This window comes from Triticum aestivum, chromosome 5B (genome assembly GCF_018294505.1).
Source record: "Triticum aestivum cultivar Chinese Spring chromosome 5B, IWGSC CS RefSeq v2.1, whole genome shotgun sequence".
Taxonomy (NCBI): Eukaryota; Viridiplantae; Streptophyta; class Magnoliopsida; order Poales; family Poaceae; genus Triticum; species Triticum aestivum.
In genome coordinates this window covers 248953215-248971717 of record NC_057807.1, presented here as the reverse complement: position 1 = coordinate 248971717, position 18503 = coordinate 248953215, and the positions used below count along the sequence as shown (strand labels likewise).

At 41.9% G+C, this 18503-nt stretch overlaps 1 protein-coding gene across 6 annotated transcripts; it reads left to right on the top strand.

The window, feature by feature from the left end:
• Positions 1 to 366: 366 nt before the first annotated feature.
• Positions 367 to 3498, top strand: LOC123111205 (uncharacterized). 6 transcript variants are annotated; one of them, XM_044531938.1, is made up of 8 exons: positions 367 to 668; positions 773 to 849; positions 1156 to 1178; positions 1372 to 1457; positions 1875 to 1957; positions 2123 to 2659; positions 2838 to 2939; positions 3078 to 3498. In XM_044531938.1, exons 1-6 carry the CDS (start codon positions 602 to 604, stop codon positions 2432 to 2434), a joined length of 648 nt encoding a protein of 215 aa, XP_044387873.1. In that variant the 5' UTR covers positions 367 to 601; the 3' UTR covers positions 2435 to 2659; positions 2838 to 2939; positions 3078 to 3498. The 6 variants fall into 6 exon arrangements, with proteins under 6 accessions (XP_044387873.1, XP_044387874.1, XP_044387871.1 ...); XM_044531939.1 differs by having other exon boundaries at positions 3050 to 3498; XM_044531936.1 differs by having other exon boundaries at positions 2123 to 2939.
• Positions 3499 to 18503: the final 15005 nt, after the last annotated feature.

Below are 18503 nucleotides of genomic sequence, written 5' to 3'. Positions count from 1 at the left end.
GAAGGGAGTACATGTGTATTTTACCCGTGTCTTTTAGGACCTACTATAAACATTTGGAATACTTTTAGGACCCGTGGTGAACAACTTACACACATTTAAGACCTGCAGTGAATGATTTTAAACTTTTAGAAGCTACTTGACACATTTGAAATACTTTAAAAACCTTTAGTGTATTTTTTTATTAAAAAGAAAACAAGCAAGCTCTGTCAACCTTTGTGCGGAGAAACACCTCTGGAGATCCGGTTCCATTCGTCCGCATATCCACTCGAGATCTCTTTCGTGCCCGTCTCATCTTCAACAAGTTCCCGAGCCAGCCACGCTAACTTACATGCGGACCCCACACATATGTATGGTCCCACCTTCATCCAGTAACCCGCGCGCGCGTCACGTTTCTCGCCCAACCCCGTCTCCCTTCCCCGGAAGACGAATCACGAGCACACGATTCCCCCAATTCTAACCCTAGAAACAGAGCGCAGGAGGGCCAGCCGCAACCGGGACAAAAGCGGAAACCAGCCAACCCAAGCCTCGATTTCTCCATCGCCGCGGCAGAAGCTACGAGGTCCAGAAGGGAGCGCGAGAAGCTTGCGTGAAGGACTCAACCATGGCGAGCGCGGATCTGCTGCGGAGGGAGGAGGAGTTCTACGAGTCGCTGTTCGATTCCGCCAAAGGTAGGTTATTTTTCGCTCGAAATTGGTGGATCTCGGTGTTAGTTGTGTCCAAAGTTACCCTAATGTGGTGCACTTTTCCTGGAATTTTATTCCTGTTAACGCAGGCGATGCCGCTGCCGCCAAGACGCGTGGGCAGATGATCGAGAGGAAGATTGAAGCCCTGGAGGACATGGCAACCAAGGTGAGGAGCCTGACCGTCGATGATGTTACTGTACCTTATTTGATTCTTGTCATGTGGGAGGTAGCGCTCGAGTTATGTTTTTTTCAAGGTTGGAAATACGAGTGTAAATGGTTAAATAATGGCGTTTCTTGTTTGATTCTTGTGAGAACCAATTGAAATTAACAGAGACTTGCCGTATTAGTCTCGTCGGGGGTGAAACCCTTAACTGGGAACAAAAAATTGACCTGATACTTTTATGCTTTATATGTGTTTCGATATAAAGGCCATATGATTAAGCATGTTATGATTGTTTACAATGTTATACAGGTTAGTAACCGGAGGTCTCGCAGATGCTATGTTTTTAAAGCGTCCCTAAGGCGACGCCTAGGCGACGCCTAGGCGTCGAAGCGCTCCCCCTCCGCTTTGGAAAATCGACCGCTTTGGGCGCCTAGGCGTCCAAAGCGCCCGCCTAGGCGTCGCCTAGGCGCCAAAGCGCCCCCCCTCCCTAAGGCGGTAAGGCGTCGCCTTAAAAACATAGCGCAGATGGTTGAATGATCGCTTGCTGATTGAGCTCGTCCCTCGTCTTCATGTTGAAGAAATCAAAGGCCTCTTTGCCCCTCCGCCATTTGGTGAGCTCCAATGCTGCTCAAATTTGTTACAACATTTTGCAACCTGATCATAGAATGTGATGTTCTAAGTAAATCTGCACTGAGTACTCCAGTTTTCCATTTAAACCTACATGGATTGCAATAGGCGGTTTAGATTTTGTTTGGATACATCTTTTCTCTTTAGAACATGCTCATTTTAACTTTTTATCGGCAGTGTTATGGCGTTAACTAATTTCTTTGTATTCATGAATTCATGATTCATCATGTGAATGATCTGTACTGATTCTTTCCATGGCATGTTTTCCTCTAAGCGCTTATGCGGAGTTTCTCATTTTAGTTGTGCTGCCATTTGGCATTGGCATCAATACATATTTTTTTATGCATTTGTTATGTTTCAAACATCTCATTTGTTGCATTTGACCAATTTTCTGCATGTAGGTGAGGAAGCACCACTGTCAGCATTTTGCAGGACAAGTGTTGGTGAGTGGGATGCATTCAGGAGCATTGACATGGACGTTGAGGTATGTTAGCATCTGTCATGTCGATGTATGTTGTCCATCACTAGTCTGCAATATATTAAACCCAAATGCACAGACTAGAGAGACATATAACATGTGCCTATCATATTGCCAGTATGTATGCATTGTTAATAGATCCATGACACTTGGCAAGTTTTATATTTGCAGGCAAGATTTATGCAACGAATGAAACAATCATCAAAGCAGAAGAATCTTGTGAATGAAGATGAGTCAATTGTGCTGAATGTTATATTTTTGGTTGTTGTTATAATGCTTAGAACATGTGTGGTGTCAAGACTTGGGAGTAAAAATAAAATGGTACTAGTAATATTTTGGTTGTGTAAAAATAAAATGGCACATGAAGATAATTCATCTACTCTCATCTGTTTGGTTTGTAGTTTCGGAACACTGAGCACATATAGATTAAATGAATCATGCAAATGGAAAGAAATGGAATCTGATAAATGTTTGTTGAACTGAGTTCAGTTGTTAAAACCAACAATTCATGCACTGCTTATATTAGTAAGTTCAAATTATGTACTGCTGATGGGCTTATGTATGAGTTAGCAGTTTAGCACCATTATTCTGATAAAACAAAGAACATGCTGTTTTGATCAATTTGGTTCTACTTCGGATTGAGTAGGAAAATATTTGCAAGTGTTGACTGTGTTATGGATCTTCCATATGGAGTCCTACTCACTGCTTGTAAGTTCTATCTGTATCTGTTTAATACTTGTTAGATTCAATAGTACAGCCAGCTTAGATGCTCTGCAGAAAGCATATACTTGACTATGTTATTCTTGAAAAGAAAGTATATACTTGTCTATATCTGTATTATTTTGCTGTTGTTTAAGTTAGCAAAAACCGTGCTTCACTTTTGCAGGAACGGATCAGGGCCTTCATTGAAGACACTACTGATAAAGATGTGCTTGTGTTGAATGTCCAGGACCCATTTCAGAGGTTGCTATTACATGGTGTTTGCGAGGTAAATGTTTTATTCTGAGCTGTGTAAGATCATCAGTTTTCCTGAGGAAAAAGAACCCAATCCATCGATTGCAAGGTTCCCAGTTTGAATCATGATGTATTTGCGCGCAGTTTTACAATGTAACGTCTACGACCACAGGTACTGTGCAAGATGGAAAGCCATGGAAGACAACAACAATCAAGAAGCGTTCGGGGACGGGTGTTGCCCCCATGATCACATTGGTTAGTTTCCTGAGAACAAAGAAGAATGGGTCACACGTTGTCTCGTGAGGACCAGAAGCCCCATATTCCTTGGCCGATGCGATCGAGTGTGGCCATGAGCCCATGGTCATGCTCCTGGGAGAAGCCAAAGTTGTTTCTTTAGGTTTTGCTTAGGATGTACACAGATGTAAATTAATTACCATGCTTCGGCTAAAGAGACGAAGGCATGCAAGTGATGGGTCACTTCGCAGCCAAGCAAGTACTGTACCTTTTCGAGTTAAACCTTACCTTACCGCCAGCTTACTGGTGGTGGTGCCAGACAATGGTTTTCAACCGACTTTTGATTTGCATGGTTCAAATGATGCATTGAGACCGTGGCCGTAGTTTGGAAGCGATGGAGGATATTGTGATCTAGCTTATGACGAACTCAATGTAACTTCCAATGTACTCCCTCCATTTCTTTTTACTGTGCATATTATATCTGTCTGTCCAAAATTATATTAGAAAACGAGAATGCTAAATTCCTGCCGACTGGCAGTTTGCAACAGATCCGCACACATCCGATGTCGTTCGTTTCAGATCTTGCGTCCGTGATTTCAGGGCGGTTTTTTTTTGAATCAGAATGATCGCGCGGGCGCATTTTTCTTGATCCCTAGCGCGATTTTTTCTACGTAATTGTCGGATCTTATGGCGGGAGCTATTTTTAGAAAGTTTTTATGGGCTTGATTTTAGAGTGTTTTATTAGTGGGAAACGAAATAGATGGCGTGATTTCCGGATCGTGATCATATGAGCAATTTTAGGAAGTTTTTCTAGTGCCACTTCAGCTTGACTTTTAAGTAGAAAATAGCGTCAAAAATTACTTGTGCGAAGAATCGAACTCTAACCATCTACTAGTGAGTTTACCGAGCTAACCAATCCAGCTACAATTACTTCTTGTTGTGAGTTGAAGTCAAAACTTGTTTTAATACCAAGACATTGATGAACATTTGCTCTATTAAAAGACTAACTAGCCCATGCATTGTGGCCTAATAACCGACATTCGAATACCAAACACTGTGGTAACTCTGATTCGAGGGGAAAATATACCACCGATTATTTTTATGTAAATAGCATGATAATATAGGCTTTTTGTCCTGATAACTTAGGTACAAATAGAACGATAACTTTGAACCTTGATTTTTTTTAAATGTCCAGGGATAAAAGTTGATAACTCACGTACAAACACCACGGTAAAGTTCGACTCTGATATAAAAGTTGTTGAAAAATATACCCCCTATAACTTCATTAAAAATAGCATGGTATATATACACATCAGCGATGATAACTCATGTACAAATACCACGGGTACTTTTTCACCCCCAAGATAAAAGTTGTTAAAAAATATACCCCGGTAACTTCAGAGTAAATAACATGGTTGTACACTTATATCGGACCTGATAACTCACGTATGATGAAAAGTATACAACCTATGTACCACAGGTAACTTTTGTGTGAATACTGGATAGCATGGTAACTCACACATCATAGACCTGATAGCTTATGTACCCCGACCTGAAAACTTTGACGCCGAGGGGAGGGGGGGGGGGTGATGGAATACCCCCCAGTAACTTTTATATGAAGAACATGATACACATCACATACATGATAATTTATGTACTCTGTTCCTCATAACTTTGGCAGGGGGGAGGGGGAGGGTTGATGAAATATCCCCTGATAAATTTTATGTGAATAGCATGGTAACTCACACATTGCAAACCTGATAACTTATGTGCCCTGGTCCTGATTACTTTGGAGAAGGGGGTGATGAAATATACCCACAATAACTTTTATGCTAATAGCACAGTAACACACACGCCGCAGATCTGATAACTTGCGCACCATAGTTCTTTGGCGACGGGTGTGGGGATGGGGGTAGTTGTTGTAACATACCATGATAATTTTGTGCAAATAACATGATATTTTTTGTGTCCCGAAGACATGATAATGTAACTTTTGTGTAAATACCAGGGTAGTATACACACCACAGTTCTAATAACTTAGATACAAACACCACAGTAACTTTTTTTACTTTGGAGAAATGTTGTTGTGCGTGAGTTACCATCGTGTTTGTGCATGAGTTATCAGGTTTGTGGCATATAAATCATGACACCCTTTTGTAGAGAAGTTATTGGTGTGTGTTACAACAACTTTTCTTCTTTGGACCAAAAGTTACCGCAGTGTTTGTGAGTGGGTTTACCATGCTCTTTATAGAGATGGTATTTGGGGTGTCTTACAACATATTTTTTTTCATGTGGTCAAAAAGTCACCACAATTTTTATGCGTGAGTTTCCAGATTCATGTCATATAAATTACCATGCTCTTTCTACAAATAAGTTATCGGGATGTATTACAACAATATTTTTTCTTCCGGTCAAAAGTTATCACGATGTTTGTGAGTGAGGTATGAGTTTCATGGCATATAATTACCATGCTCTTTTTACAAATAAATTATGGGGATGTGTTACAGCAATATTTTTTCCTCGGGTTGAAAGTTACAACCGTGTTTGTGAGTTATCAGGTCTGTGATAGATGAATTACCGTGTACAAAAGGGAAGAAAAATGGTAAAAAGGAATATTTATGACCGCGTGTGTAGAAGTATAAATACATATCGAACTTCTTTGTAATCACAACCTGAATCTAGACCAGGTGGATATGACAAGTTATGATGGACCAAGAGCTAATGAGTTCGATTCCTGCCTCCAACAACCTTTTTACCATGTTTTTTTACGACACAAAAAAAAGCGGGAGAAGTGGTGGGATCGTTGTGCGCCAGAAAAATCGGAGATAGCGACGGGACGTGAGAAGTGGATCGCGGGATAATGCGTGACGTTAGCACAGTCCATTAAAAAAATATCAACATCTACAATGCCAAGTAAATATGAAAATATGTCTCACAATGAATATAAGTGATGTTGATGTTGTATTATGAATGTTAATAATTTTGTGAATAAATTAGGTCAAACTTCAAAGAGTTTGACTTCTGACTGATAAACCTAATATGGAGAGTAAAAATGAAACGAAGGCGGTACCGTGTGACAAATACAAATTCGAATCAGTTCACTCCACTTTCTGAATCGAAGATCCGAAGCTTTTGATTCATGTGCATAGACGCAGACGGCAACATCCTATAACCGGATGCCCCATATTATCCACCTAAAACGCCTAGGTCATGACCCAATCTTATTTGGTCATGATTTTGCCACTCAACCGAATTGGGCAAACTCGGCCCAAACATCCGGATTGACCGGTAATCCCCATATCCAACATCACATTAGTCCGACAGGCGCCTTCTCTGTTTTTCGGTGAGGGTATTCATCGTGACGCGTCGCGTCGCTCCGGCGTGCCACTCGAGGGACCAAGTCTGGCTACTTAAGTTGGACGGCGGCAACCCAACCGTAGCCAGTCCCCATTTCTTCACTCTCCCTCCCCTACGCTGCCGCCACATTCTAATCCGCCCGCCGGTAGCCATGCTGAGGTTCCAAATCACCATGCTCACGCTGGAGCGGCGACTCGAGATCCTTGAGCGGATTCGGGCTAGATGTGAAGCCCGGATCCCAGCCGGCCTGCCTCCAATTCGCCGTAGCCAGAGTCGGGTGAGGAGGATCAGGAGGAGGAGGTGGAGGAGGATGCAAATACGAAGAAGGAAGAGGCCAATGCAAGGCTAATCCGGCGCCTCCGGTACGGGCTTCGCCATGGCGGACGCGATGGAGGAGTTCGGGGTGGTCCAAGCGGAGAAGGCAGTGGAGCAACATGCCATTCTCGACTCCATCCAGTCAGAGGCGGAGGTTGAGCCGAACCGCCACATCCTCTGCCAAGAGGACGCGGAGCTCGATGAGGAGGATGAGGAGGCACCACCATGTCGCTCGACCGCCAATAACCATGAGAACGGCGACTTTGGCACGAAGTTCATCTCCGACAAGGAGGACGAGTAGTGTAGTTCGTATGTAGATCATTTCGTTGCATCCTTTTGTATGAGAATGTTAATCATGAAATGAGTAGTATGGTTGTGGGAGGCCAAATATGAGGTACGAACGGTGACCATGAGCCCGGCCGCATCCACGGACGTTTGGCAATTCAAAATAGCTATATGTGGTTGTAGATGCTCTTACCATAACCTTGTCCCCCATCAGCTTGGCTCTATGCCTCTATCTATCTGCAATTATATGTAATTGTGAAATAATTAGTTAAGGGGTACTTCTTGCAAAGCCACTCTCACGTTCTCCGGTGTTGAGAAATGACGCACTGCATGTGTAACACTTGTCACAGCCAAAGAGTTTTTTGTTTTTTCTAGTATTTTTTTCCAAAACAGTTTATCTCTTGAACCGTGCGTCCAAATCTGAACCATTTTCATCATTGTGTTATCATCGAAGTATTCAAAACTAGACCCAATGTTAACAGGTTTGGATGAATTTCTTTTCTCCAACAATACCAGGAAAACAAGAAAAACTGATAAAAAGAAACCAAGAAACTAAAAGAACTAAAAACCGAAAAGCACATGAAACCATAAAAAAATCAAAAAAAATGAAAATCGATATGCTCCACATGGAAGCACATATTGCACTCCACTCTTTTTTAGAAGGCATAGTTTTTTCACTCATAGGCATAATTATGCTTCACGTGGTGTACAAATGTACCTTTCACTTTTCGGAAAGTATAATTTATACTTCAGACGGAAGCAGAACTATGCTTCATATGGTGAACAATCGTGCAAAGTAATGTATGTGCTTGACGCGGAAGCAAAACTGTGTTGTTAACTTTTTGAAAAACATAGTTTGTGCTTCACGCGAAGAACAACTGTACTTTTCACTTTTCGGAAAGCAAACTTTGTGCTTAACACACTATAAAGTGCACAACTCTGGTATCCATTTCTTGGAAAAAACACAGTTTATGTGCTTCATTATAAACCACAATTGTACTTTCACATGGTGTGTTTCATGCAGAGAAAAAACACGAAAATCAATTTTTTTCTGATAAAAACATAGGAAAACACAAGCAAATATGAACCCCCAAACTTAAAAATAATAATAATAAAACACATGCAGAGAAAAAAGCATGCACTCTCGTGCCCAAAGTGCGATAAATGACGACGGCTTGACGCACTCAGGCCACTCGAAGCCCCCAAGATGTGCATCCTAGGGGGCAGCCGTTGGATAGTTGCTCCCACATTTGCTCTATGTTAAATGTGGTGCATGTTTAGTAGCCCCCGCCCTTCGACAATGGTAAGACGCTAGCACCCCGCAAGGTGCATTTCATAAGTGGACCGATCCATGTAGGCCGCATTGTTGGAACATCCATCCTATTTCTTGCTTCAGGTTTTTTATATCTTTTCGTTTTCCTTTATTTTACATTCTTTTAGTTCATGAATATTAACAATTCATGAACACTATTTAATTCATAAACAATTATACAGTTCATGAACATTCTCAAAATTCATGGAAATTTTTAAAATTCATGAACACTTTTACAATTTTTCACCCTTTTCAAAATTCTTAAACATGTTTCAAAATTAATAAACATTTATTTAACTTCAATAACATAGTTCTAAAGTCACATTTCTAAGATTTACAATCTTTTCAAAATTCATGAACAATTTTTAAAACTTTATTGCAAAATAGCATGAGCATTTTAAAAAAATCCATGTACATATTTTTAATTCATGAATTTTTCAAATATAGAAAATAAAATTGATAAACCGGTCAAAGTCTGTCGGTTTTTGCGAACATTATTATTTTTAGACAATTTTATGAACATATTGGTGAAGTCTGAACCCAACGTGGCCTAGCCAGCAGGTGAGTGACCGTGTTGAGAAATGTTGCATGGAAAAAACATCTACACACACGCATGATCTATCCATGGAGATGTATAGCAACGAAGGGGAGAGTGTGTCTACGGACCCTCGTAGATCGTAAGCGGAAGCGTTTAGTAACGCGGTTGATGCAGTCGAACTTCTTCGTGATCCAACCGATCAAGTACCGAGTGTACGACACCTCCGCGTTCAGCACACGTTCAGCTCGGTGACGTCCTCGCCTTCTTGATCCAGCAAAACTGCGAAGTAGTGGATGACTTCCGGCACCACGACGGCGTGGTGACGGTGGTGGTGATGCTATCTCCATAGGGCTTCGCCTAAGCAGTCCGAAAATATGACCGAGGGACGAAATTGTGGAGAGGGGCGCTGCACACGGCTAAGAGATTGTCGTGGAAATGTGTGGCGCCCCCTCCCACATATATATAGGTGGGGCGGGGGGGGGGGAGAGGGGAGCAGCCAGGAGGCGCCCCAAGTAGGTCCGAATCCTACTTGGGCTCCTGCCCTAGTCGCGCCCCCTTACTTATTTGCTCCGGGGAAAAAGGAAAAGGGGAGGAGAGGAAGGCGGGGGCGGGGGAGGGGGGGGGGCGAATCCCCCCTTTCCTTTTCTCCCCAAGGCCAGCTACCATAGGAGGGGCGCTCCAGCCCCTTGTGGGCTGGGGTGCTCCCCTCTTTTGGCCCATATGGCCCATATACCTCCCGGGGGTGCCCGGAACCCCTTCCGGCGATTCGATGACTATCCGGTGTACTCAGAAACTCTTCCGGTGTCTGAATACCATCGTCCTATATATCAATCATTACCTTCGGACCATTCCGGAGCTTCTCGCCATGTCCATAATCTCATCTGGCACTCCGAACAACATTCGGTCACCAAATCATATAACTCATATAACACTATATAATCAACGAATGTTAAGCATGTGGACCCTACAGGTTCGAGAACTATGTAGACATGACTGAGACACCTCTCCCTTCAATAACCAATAGCGGAACCTGGATGCCCAAATTGGTTCCTACATATTCTACGAAGATCTTTATCGGTCGAACCGTTATGACAACATACGTAATTCCCTTTATCTGTTGGTATGTTACTTGCCCGAAATTCGACCGTAGGTATCTTCATACCTAGTTCAATCTCGTTACCGGCAAGTCTTTTTACTCGTTCCGTAATACATCATCTCATAACTAACTTCTTAGTCATTTGCTTGCAAGCTTATTATGATGTGTATTACCGAGAGGGCCCAGAGATACCTCTCTGATACTCGGAGTGACAAATCCCAATCTTGATCCATGCCAACTCAACAAACACCTTCGGATATACCTGTAGAGCATCTTTATGATCACCCAGTTTGTTGACGTTCGAAAATGGCATGATCGCAAAGAGTGACTTGAGGCTATAATGAGATCATGTTAGAATTAAGAGTTCGTGTCACCACTGGATGGCTCTCTTCAAGCCGATCGAAATAAATATAGAGATGGTCCAAAACGAAGCTCGGATGCAAAAGTTATGCCAATCTTAGAGATGCTCGTATTGACACCAGATTAAAGAATGACATGAAACCTAATTAAGACGGCCTCAGATGGAAAAATTTACAACTGCAAAGTTCTTCGTCTCGTCGAAACAGATGATTTTGATATAAAAATTGACCCATCCGAGGTCGTATGCAAAAGTTATAGGCAAAACCGTGCGTTGCCGCAATGTTTGGCCGGATCATCTGGGTCGGGGTCCGGATCATCCGGGTAATTGAAGCACAAAGGCATCAGAAGGTTGGCACTGAAGCCGTATGATCTGGGTCCAGTCCCAGATGATCCGGATGGAGGCCGGACAGTCCGGGTAGAACTCCGGACATCCGGGCAGTTTTTTCTTCTGCAGATGTTAGAAAACAGCCCTAAACTCCCTTAAGATGACCTCCGATTGAAAAGTGTTCAACATGAAAGTTGTGCGTCTTGTCGAGGCAGTTGATTTTAATATAAAATTTGCCCAAATCCAAGGTCGTATGTGGATTCTAGAGCCCAAACAGTGAGCTGCTGTCAGAAAACTAGGCTAGGCCGAATCATCCGGGCCTAGAGCCGAACATCCGGGCCGGTGGTCGTGAGAAATCCGAGTTTGGTCAGATTTTGATGATTGGGACGGCAAGGCAAGTCCTTTTCTTATACAGGAAGTCTATCCGCCTCTTATATAGATAAGAGGTGACGACCGATTGAACAACAATACACAATCGATCAAATCATCTACCACTTTTATCTTTTATCTTTTCTCCTTAACCCTTGTTCTTCTTCTTCCTCGTTCTTCGTTCGTTCTTCTTTTGCAGGGCGGCGAATCTCGAGGCCCTAGGGGCAGTCAGGCCGACCTAGGGTAGCCCATAGTCGCCGCGCGCCCTGACAGGGTCCCTCCCGGGCGTGTGGGGTTTCGGGTCCTCAAAAGCGCCTGCCAGATTGCTTGCGTACCGCGCTTCCGGACGGGTCTCCTTCGACGTGAGCTGCGGTGCATCACCCTCGGCGTTGGAGGTACACGGTGACGTGTTCGTGTACGAACACACTTTTTGGCGACTCCGCTAGGGATCGAAGCTTCAAACGGTCTCCGGTCCGTTCTTGCTATGAAGAGATCATCATATAGGGTTTGCAATCTACAAAGGTAATATGAATACTCTTCACATATGTAGATGCAAATAATGCATATGTTGTTGCTAGATCATCTAATGAGCATAATGTATCGGCTAGCCCTAGCTTTATCAATCATGCATCTAATTATGTGCAAGGGCCGATGCAACAAAATTTCCATGATTCTACTTCATATAATTTTAACAACATGCAACATATGTATCACAACTCCCATGCATCGGCAACCCCACAAATTTATATGCCGATGAATAACATGATGAGTTCGGTTATTCAAGCTAAGACACCCTATGTAGGAACTTCCAATGGTATGCAACAAAGTGTTTCAAGTTTTTATTCATCGGCAAATAACTTGCAGTACGTTAATCCATACATGCTGGTGGATAGGGGAATTGGCCATGTTACTACTAGTTATTTGGCCAATTACCCTCAAACATCATATGCTACACCTAATGCTACTAATTTTTTGGCACCATACGCAACTGTTGATGTCCATAATTCGACTCCGCACCTTCATGGTCATGGCCGAATAAGTGAAACTTCTGTAGGAGCACAAATGCCTTCACCTACTACCGTGGCATATCATGTCTCCCCTACACAATTATATAATTTTGGCAACATCTCATCGCCGAAAGAATCTAAAAGCATCGGGGGGCAACCATATCCAGACTGGGTGGTTGATAACAAGCTTACATTCTCTTGAGATTTGTGCAACTCTATTCGCCAAGAACTAATAGAAAGCAGGAAGCATCATGACTTTGCTGCTGTAAAAGCAAGAGTTGTGCAAATGATGCATTCACCTAGTTCTATAGCAACCAATGTACCCCCTAAACAATTGCAAAGTTTCGACACCTCATTGCCGAAAGAGTCTCAAAGTATTGGGGGGCAATCTCATGAGGAGTGGATGGAAATTGAGATAAAAAGGTTCAAAGCTCGCCAAGCTGAGATGTGGGCTAAAATAAGACAAGAGCGAAAAGCCTTGCAAATTCAAAAAGATAAAAGTATTGATTCAGGTAACAAAGAAAATTCGGTTATTGAAAAAGCCGAATCAAATAGTATGTGTACCGAATCTATCAAAGAAAAAGAGTATGCCAAGGCATTGGAGAGTCAATCAAAAGTGGAACAAAGTATTATTTAAGTGATACAACCATCATGATCTCCCAACGTTATTGAAGAGGTGTGTCTAGCAAGTGATTTGCCTATCTTTCGATTTGGTTGCAACTTTGTTGTTGATGCATCTATTAGAAAAATCCTCATAAGTAATTTTGAAAGACCAATGAAGAAGGGTAATTTACTTGTTAGCAATAAAATCATTATAGAATATATCGGTCAACCCATTGCGCCATTTATAAAGACCGATAATGAGTTATTGTTGCAGCCAAAGCTTTCCTCGTTGCTTTATTTAAAGTTCGTATCTACATTGGTAGCTTTGCTTGTTTCATACTTGGCTTACTCTTGGTCTCAGTTGAGACATGTATGTTCTAAATATATTCGTTTTAGAAATTTAAAGCTAAGGTTAAATTCTATTGAGAAAACCGATGCTAGTATAATATCTTACCCAAAGACATCGGATATAGAGTGGAAAACACAATGCATAGCCGAATGGTATAATGCAAAATCTGAACCATTCGTTTGCTTAACTCCAAAGCCATTCTCACAGCAAGATCGGCTAGAAAATAAGAAGTTTACCTTCAATTCAAGCATGTGTGATCAAATATTTGATTTGTTGCTGAGAAATAATTACATAAGAATTCTTGATCACCATGTCCAACCATCAATTCAAGGATGAATGTATTGTAGGTTGCATCATTCGTTCAAACATAATTTTGAGGATTGCAATATGTTTCGTCAAATAGTTAAATCGACCATTAATAAAGGACGATTGAAATTTGTTGAGACACCAAGAGATGACCAGTCTACTCCGAGATTGGTCTCGATGGCAGAAAGTTTTTGCATCGGCTGCTTCAAGCCGATCCATTTAAAGAGGAGATAAAAACTGCAGGTGATGGGGTCAAGCTTTCAAGTAAAGAAGTTGTTGAAGAGCATAATGAACATAATTTTTGAGGGAGAGAATTCCATCGAAACTACAATGGAGACGCCAAGGACTGGGGGGCAGCAAGCAAATCCAATATTGGTGCAAGCACAACCAAAGGAAACAAAGGCCGAAATAAGCGCAAGTGTAAGAGATCAAAAATCACCTTCGCTGAACTATTGGATAAATATCGAAAGAAGAGTGAAGAGAAGAATGTTTATCGGCCAAATCATGCAAAGAAACCAAGAACACCCCCAAGGCGCAAATATGAGGATCGATATTGGCAAAGTGAGAATTTTAATGCAACATATTCATATCCTTATTTTGGGCCGCGAATGCCAATGTCGTGGATGCCTCCCTATGCTCATATAGATCCATATCCATCATTGGACAGGTATGATACAAGGGCACATTATCCATCTTATTTTAGACCATCTCACCAATATTATGCAGATCCGAGAAAAAGAACATTTGAACAATCATATGTTAAAGACCGTTTCAATCACAAGGAATCGGTCCGGAGCTTAAGGAAGAAGAAAGAGGTGGTCAAACAAGTTTACCGTGTTAAAAGAGATGGTCGTAAGAGTGCTACTTCAGATTTGATCTCAAATGAAAAAGAGCCAATTAAAGTGTTGACATTGGCTACTAAAGGCAATGAGATGAAGCAACAAATTATTGAGAGTCAATCAAGTGCCAAATCTGAAGAGGAGAAGTTGAGAGTGCACAAGTTAAAACAAGAATTGCCATTGCTTCAAACAAAATCGCAGCCGGGGTGCCCACTCGGCTCATCATATTGGCAAAAGAAGAAATTACAAAAACTTAGTGCACAAGAACTCGAGGAAAGGAATATGGCATGGGTTCCCAAAGGAAGTCCCCAAAATAAGAATTATGTGCAAGCTTCCATTACAAGAAGTGTAACAAAGGTGAAGAAGGAAAAGAGTGAAAACTACGAAGGACCAAGCCGAAGGTTTTAGCATCTTCGGTCTACACATTATCCATATTCTTCAACTATGCCATTAACGCCTATGCCATGGAATTCGTCATCAGGTATGATTGGTAACCCTCAATGGGCTCATTTTAATTCATGGATGCAATATAATCTCTTAAATCATGAAAGGGTATTACCAAATCACTATACGTTTGATTAGCTACAAGTTTGTTGCTGATCCAAAGGGCCAAAATACTTGCTTTGTCATTTCATTTGTTTGTTTCGGTCATATGTGCTTTGAACGAAGTTTACATGGTAATGTCCGATATTTATCTATCGTCCTAAGAGTATATCAATGCATGGCCGGTGTAGTATTCTAACATCTTCCTTAGTTCGATTGGAGAGCGAGACAAGATACATGTTCATGGAAATTTATATTTGAATGGAGTTGAGACATCATGACCGATGTCATTGAATACATGCTGCATAGACCAATTCATAGTTGCAGAATTGGCTAGTGGGCTTATATTTTGTTTGGATATGATTTGACTTATGCATCTTTGAGATCTATAAGAGGCCAAATCATAGATAATTTTATTACTGAACATCGGATTAATGACATGCATAATATTGATATTAGCCTTGTCTCTCTAGTACTATGGACATTATGTTTTGATGGTTCAATTCGTAGCAATGGCCAAAGTGTTGGTGTTGTTTATATATCTCCTTATGGTACTATTTTTGAAGCCTTATGCCGCTTAGAATATTTTTATGCACAATTAATCAAAGCCGAATATGCATTGTTATTCGGATTGAATCTTTTACTTTCTATAGGTGCTATACATATTGAGGCTTTCGGTGATTCGTTATGAGTAGTGCAACAAATATCCAAGGGTTATCAATGTTTTGATGAATCACTTATAATTTATCTTGAGGCACGTCTAGATGTAATATCCTCCTTGGGTTGCTTTGAAATTATTCCCACATCTAGACATAACAATTCAAAAGAGTTGGCACAGCAAAGAATCCGGCTACTATGTTACTCATGGTGCATTGTATTTCTATCAATAGCCGAAGCTTAGTCTCGTCGGAATAGGTAAGGCCGAACCGAAGTCCACCGCTTCGACCACTAATGAATTTTTCTTATGCAGGCGAAAGCAAGGATTGGAGAAAGTTTATTGTTGATTATCTACAAAATCCTAGCAAAAGGGTGAATAATATGGTTCCGAGGATGACCTTGAGATACATATCTATGGAACTTTATCATTGGATTGTTAATGAAGTTGAGAAGGTTTCACCAAAGTTTGCATCAAGGATTCAGACAAGTAATGGCCGATATATATTTATCACCCTAAGCACATGAAAAGTGGCCGATGGAGTGTTGACATCGTCCTTAGAACCAACACAGTACAAGTTATTTTTCGGCACGCTAGCTTTGCCAAAAAACAGGGGGGCATGTGTTGACGTTTGAAAATGGCATGATCGCAAAGAGTGACTTGAGGCTATAATGAGATGATGTTAAAATTATGAGTTCATGTCACCACTGGACGGCCCTCTTCAAGCCGATCGAAATAAATATAGAGATGGTCCAAAATGAAGCTCGGATGCAAAAGTTATGCTAATCTTAGAGATGCTCGTATTGACACCAGATTAAAGAATGGCATGAAACCTAATTAAGACGGCCACAGATGGAAAAATTTACAACTGCAAAGTTCTTCGTCTCGTCGAAATGGATGATTTTGATATAAAAATCGACCCATCCGAGGTCGTATCCAAAAGTTATAGGCAAAACTGTGCGTTGCAGCAATGTTTGGCCGGATCATCCAGGCCGGGGTCCGGATCATCCGGGTAATTGAAGCACAAAGGCACCAGAAGGTTTGCACTGAAGCCGGATGATATGGGTCCAGTCCCGGATGATCCGGATGGAGGCCGGACAGTCCAGGTAGAAGTCCGGACATCCGGACAGTTTTTTCTTCTACAGATGTTAGAAAACAGCCCTAAACTCCCTCAATATGACCTCATATTGAAAAGTGTTCAACATGAAAGTTGTGCGTCTCGTTGAGGCGGTTGATTTTGATATAAAATTTGCCCAAATCCGAGGTCATATGTGGATTCTAGAGCCCAAACAGTGAGCTGCTGTCAAAAAACTGGGCTAGGCCGGATCATCCGAGCCGGAGGTCATGAAAAGTCCGAGTTTGGTCAGATTTTGATGATTTAGACGGCAAGGCAAGTCCTTTTCATGTACGGGAAGTACATATGCCTCTTATATAGATAAGAGGTGACGACCGATTGAACAACAACACACAATCGATCAAATCATCTACCACTTTTATCTTTTATCTTTTCTCCTTAACCCTAGTTCTTCTTCTTCCTCGTTCTTATTTTGCAGGGCGGCGAACCTTGAGGCCCTAGGGGCGGTCAGGCCGACCTAGGGCAGCCCATAGCTGCCGCGCGCCCTAACGGGGTCCCTCCCGGGCCTGTGGGGTTTCGGGTCCTCAAAAGCGCGTGCCGGATTGCCTGCGTACCACGATTCCGGACGGGTATCGTTCGACGTGAGCTGCGGTGCATCACCCTCGGCGTTGGAGTACACGGTGACGTGTTCGTGTGCGAACATAGTGACGTTGTGATGTTTGATAGCACACAAGGTATTCCTCTGGTATTCAGGAGTTGCATGATCTCATGGTCGAAGGAACATGTATTTGACATTCAAGAAAGCAGTAGCAATAAAAGAATGATCATATGCTAAGCTGACGTATGGGTCTTGTCCATCACATCATTCTCCTAATGATGTGATCCCGTTATCAAATGACAACACATATCTATGGTTAGGAAACCTTAACCATCTTTGATCAACGAGCTAGTCTAGTAGAGACTTATGAGGGACACGGTATTTGTATATGTATTCACACATGTATTTAAGTTTTCGATCAATACAATTGTTGCATGAATAATAAACCTTTATCATGAATAAGGAAATATAAAATAATAACTTTATTATTGCCTCTAGGGAATATTTCTTCAGTCTCCCACTTGCACTAGAGTCAATAATCTGGATTACATTGTAATGAATCTAACACCCATGGAATCTTGTTGCTGATCATGTTTTGCTCGTAGAAGAGGCTTAGTCAATGGGTCTGCTACATTCAGATCCGTATGTATTTTGCAAATCTCTATGTCTTCATCCTTGACCTTTTCACGAATGGAGTTGAAGTGTCTCTTGATGTGTTTGGTTCTCTTGTGAAACCTGGATTCTTCGCTAAGGCAATTGCTCCAGCGTTGTCACAAAAGATTTTCATTGGACCCGACGCACTATGTATTACACCCAGATCGGAAAGGAACTCCTTCATTCAGACTCCTTCATGCGCTGCTTCTGAAGCAGCTATGTACTCCGCTTCACACGTAGATCCCGCCATGACGCTCTGCTTGGAACTGCACCAACTGACAGCTCCACCGTTCAATATAAATATGCATTCGGTTTGTGACTTAGAGTCATCTGGATCAGTGTCGAAGCTAGCATCAACGTAACCATTTATGACGAGCTCTTCATCACCTCCATAAACGAGAAACATATCCTTGGTCCTTTTGAGGTACTTCAAGATGTTCTTGACCGCTGTCCAGTGATCCACTCCTGGATTACTTTGGTACCTCCCCGCCAAACTTATGGCAAGGCACACACCACGTCTGGTACACAGCATAACATACATGACAGAACCTATGGCTGAGGCATAGGGAATGACTTCCATTTTCTCTCTATCTTCTGAAGTGGTCGGGCTTTGAGTCTGACTCAATTTCACACCTTGTAACATAGGCAAGAACCCTTTATTTGACTGATCCATTTTGAACTTCTTCAAAACTTTGTCAAGGTATGTGCTTTGTGAAAGTCCTATTAAAGGTCTCGATCTATCCCTATAGATCTTGATGCCCAATATATAAGCAGCTTC

Excerpts from the sequence above, each read along its gene's own strand:
- LOC123111205 (XM_044531938.1), top strand. The coding sequence starts at position 602 with ATGGCGAGCGCGGATCTGCTGCGGAGGGAGGAGGAGTTCTACGAGTCG. Across the intron at positions 1,458-1,874 it reads CTTTGCCCCTCCGCCATTTG|GTGAGGAAGCACCACTGTCA; the intron begins GTGAGCTCCAAT and ends TTCTGCATGTAG. Across the intron at positions 1,958-2,122 it reads GCATTGACATGGACGTTGAG|GCAAGATTTATGCAACGAAT; the intron begins GTATGTTAGCAT and ends TTATATTTGCAG.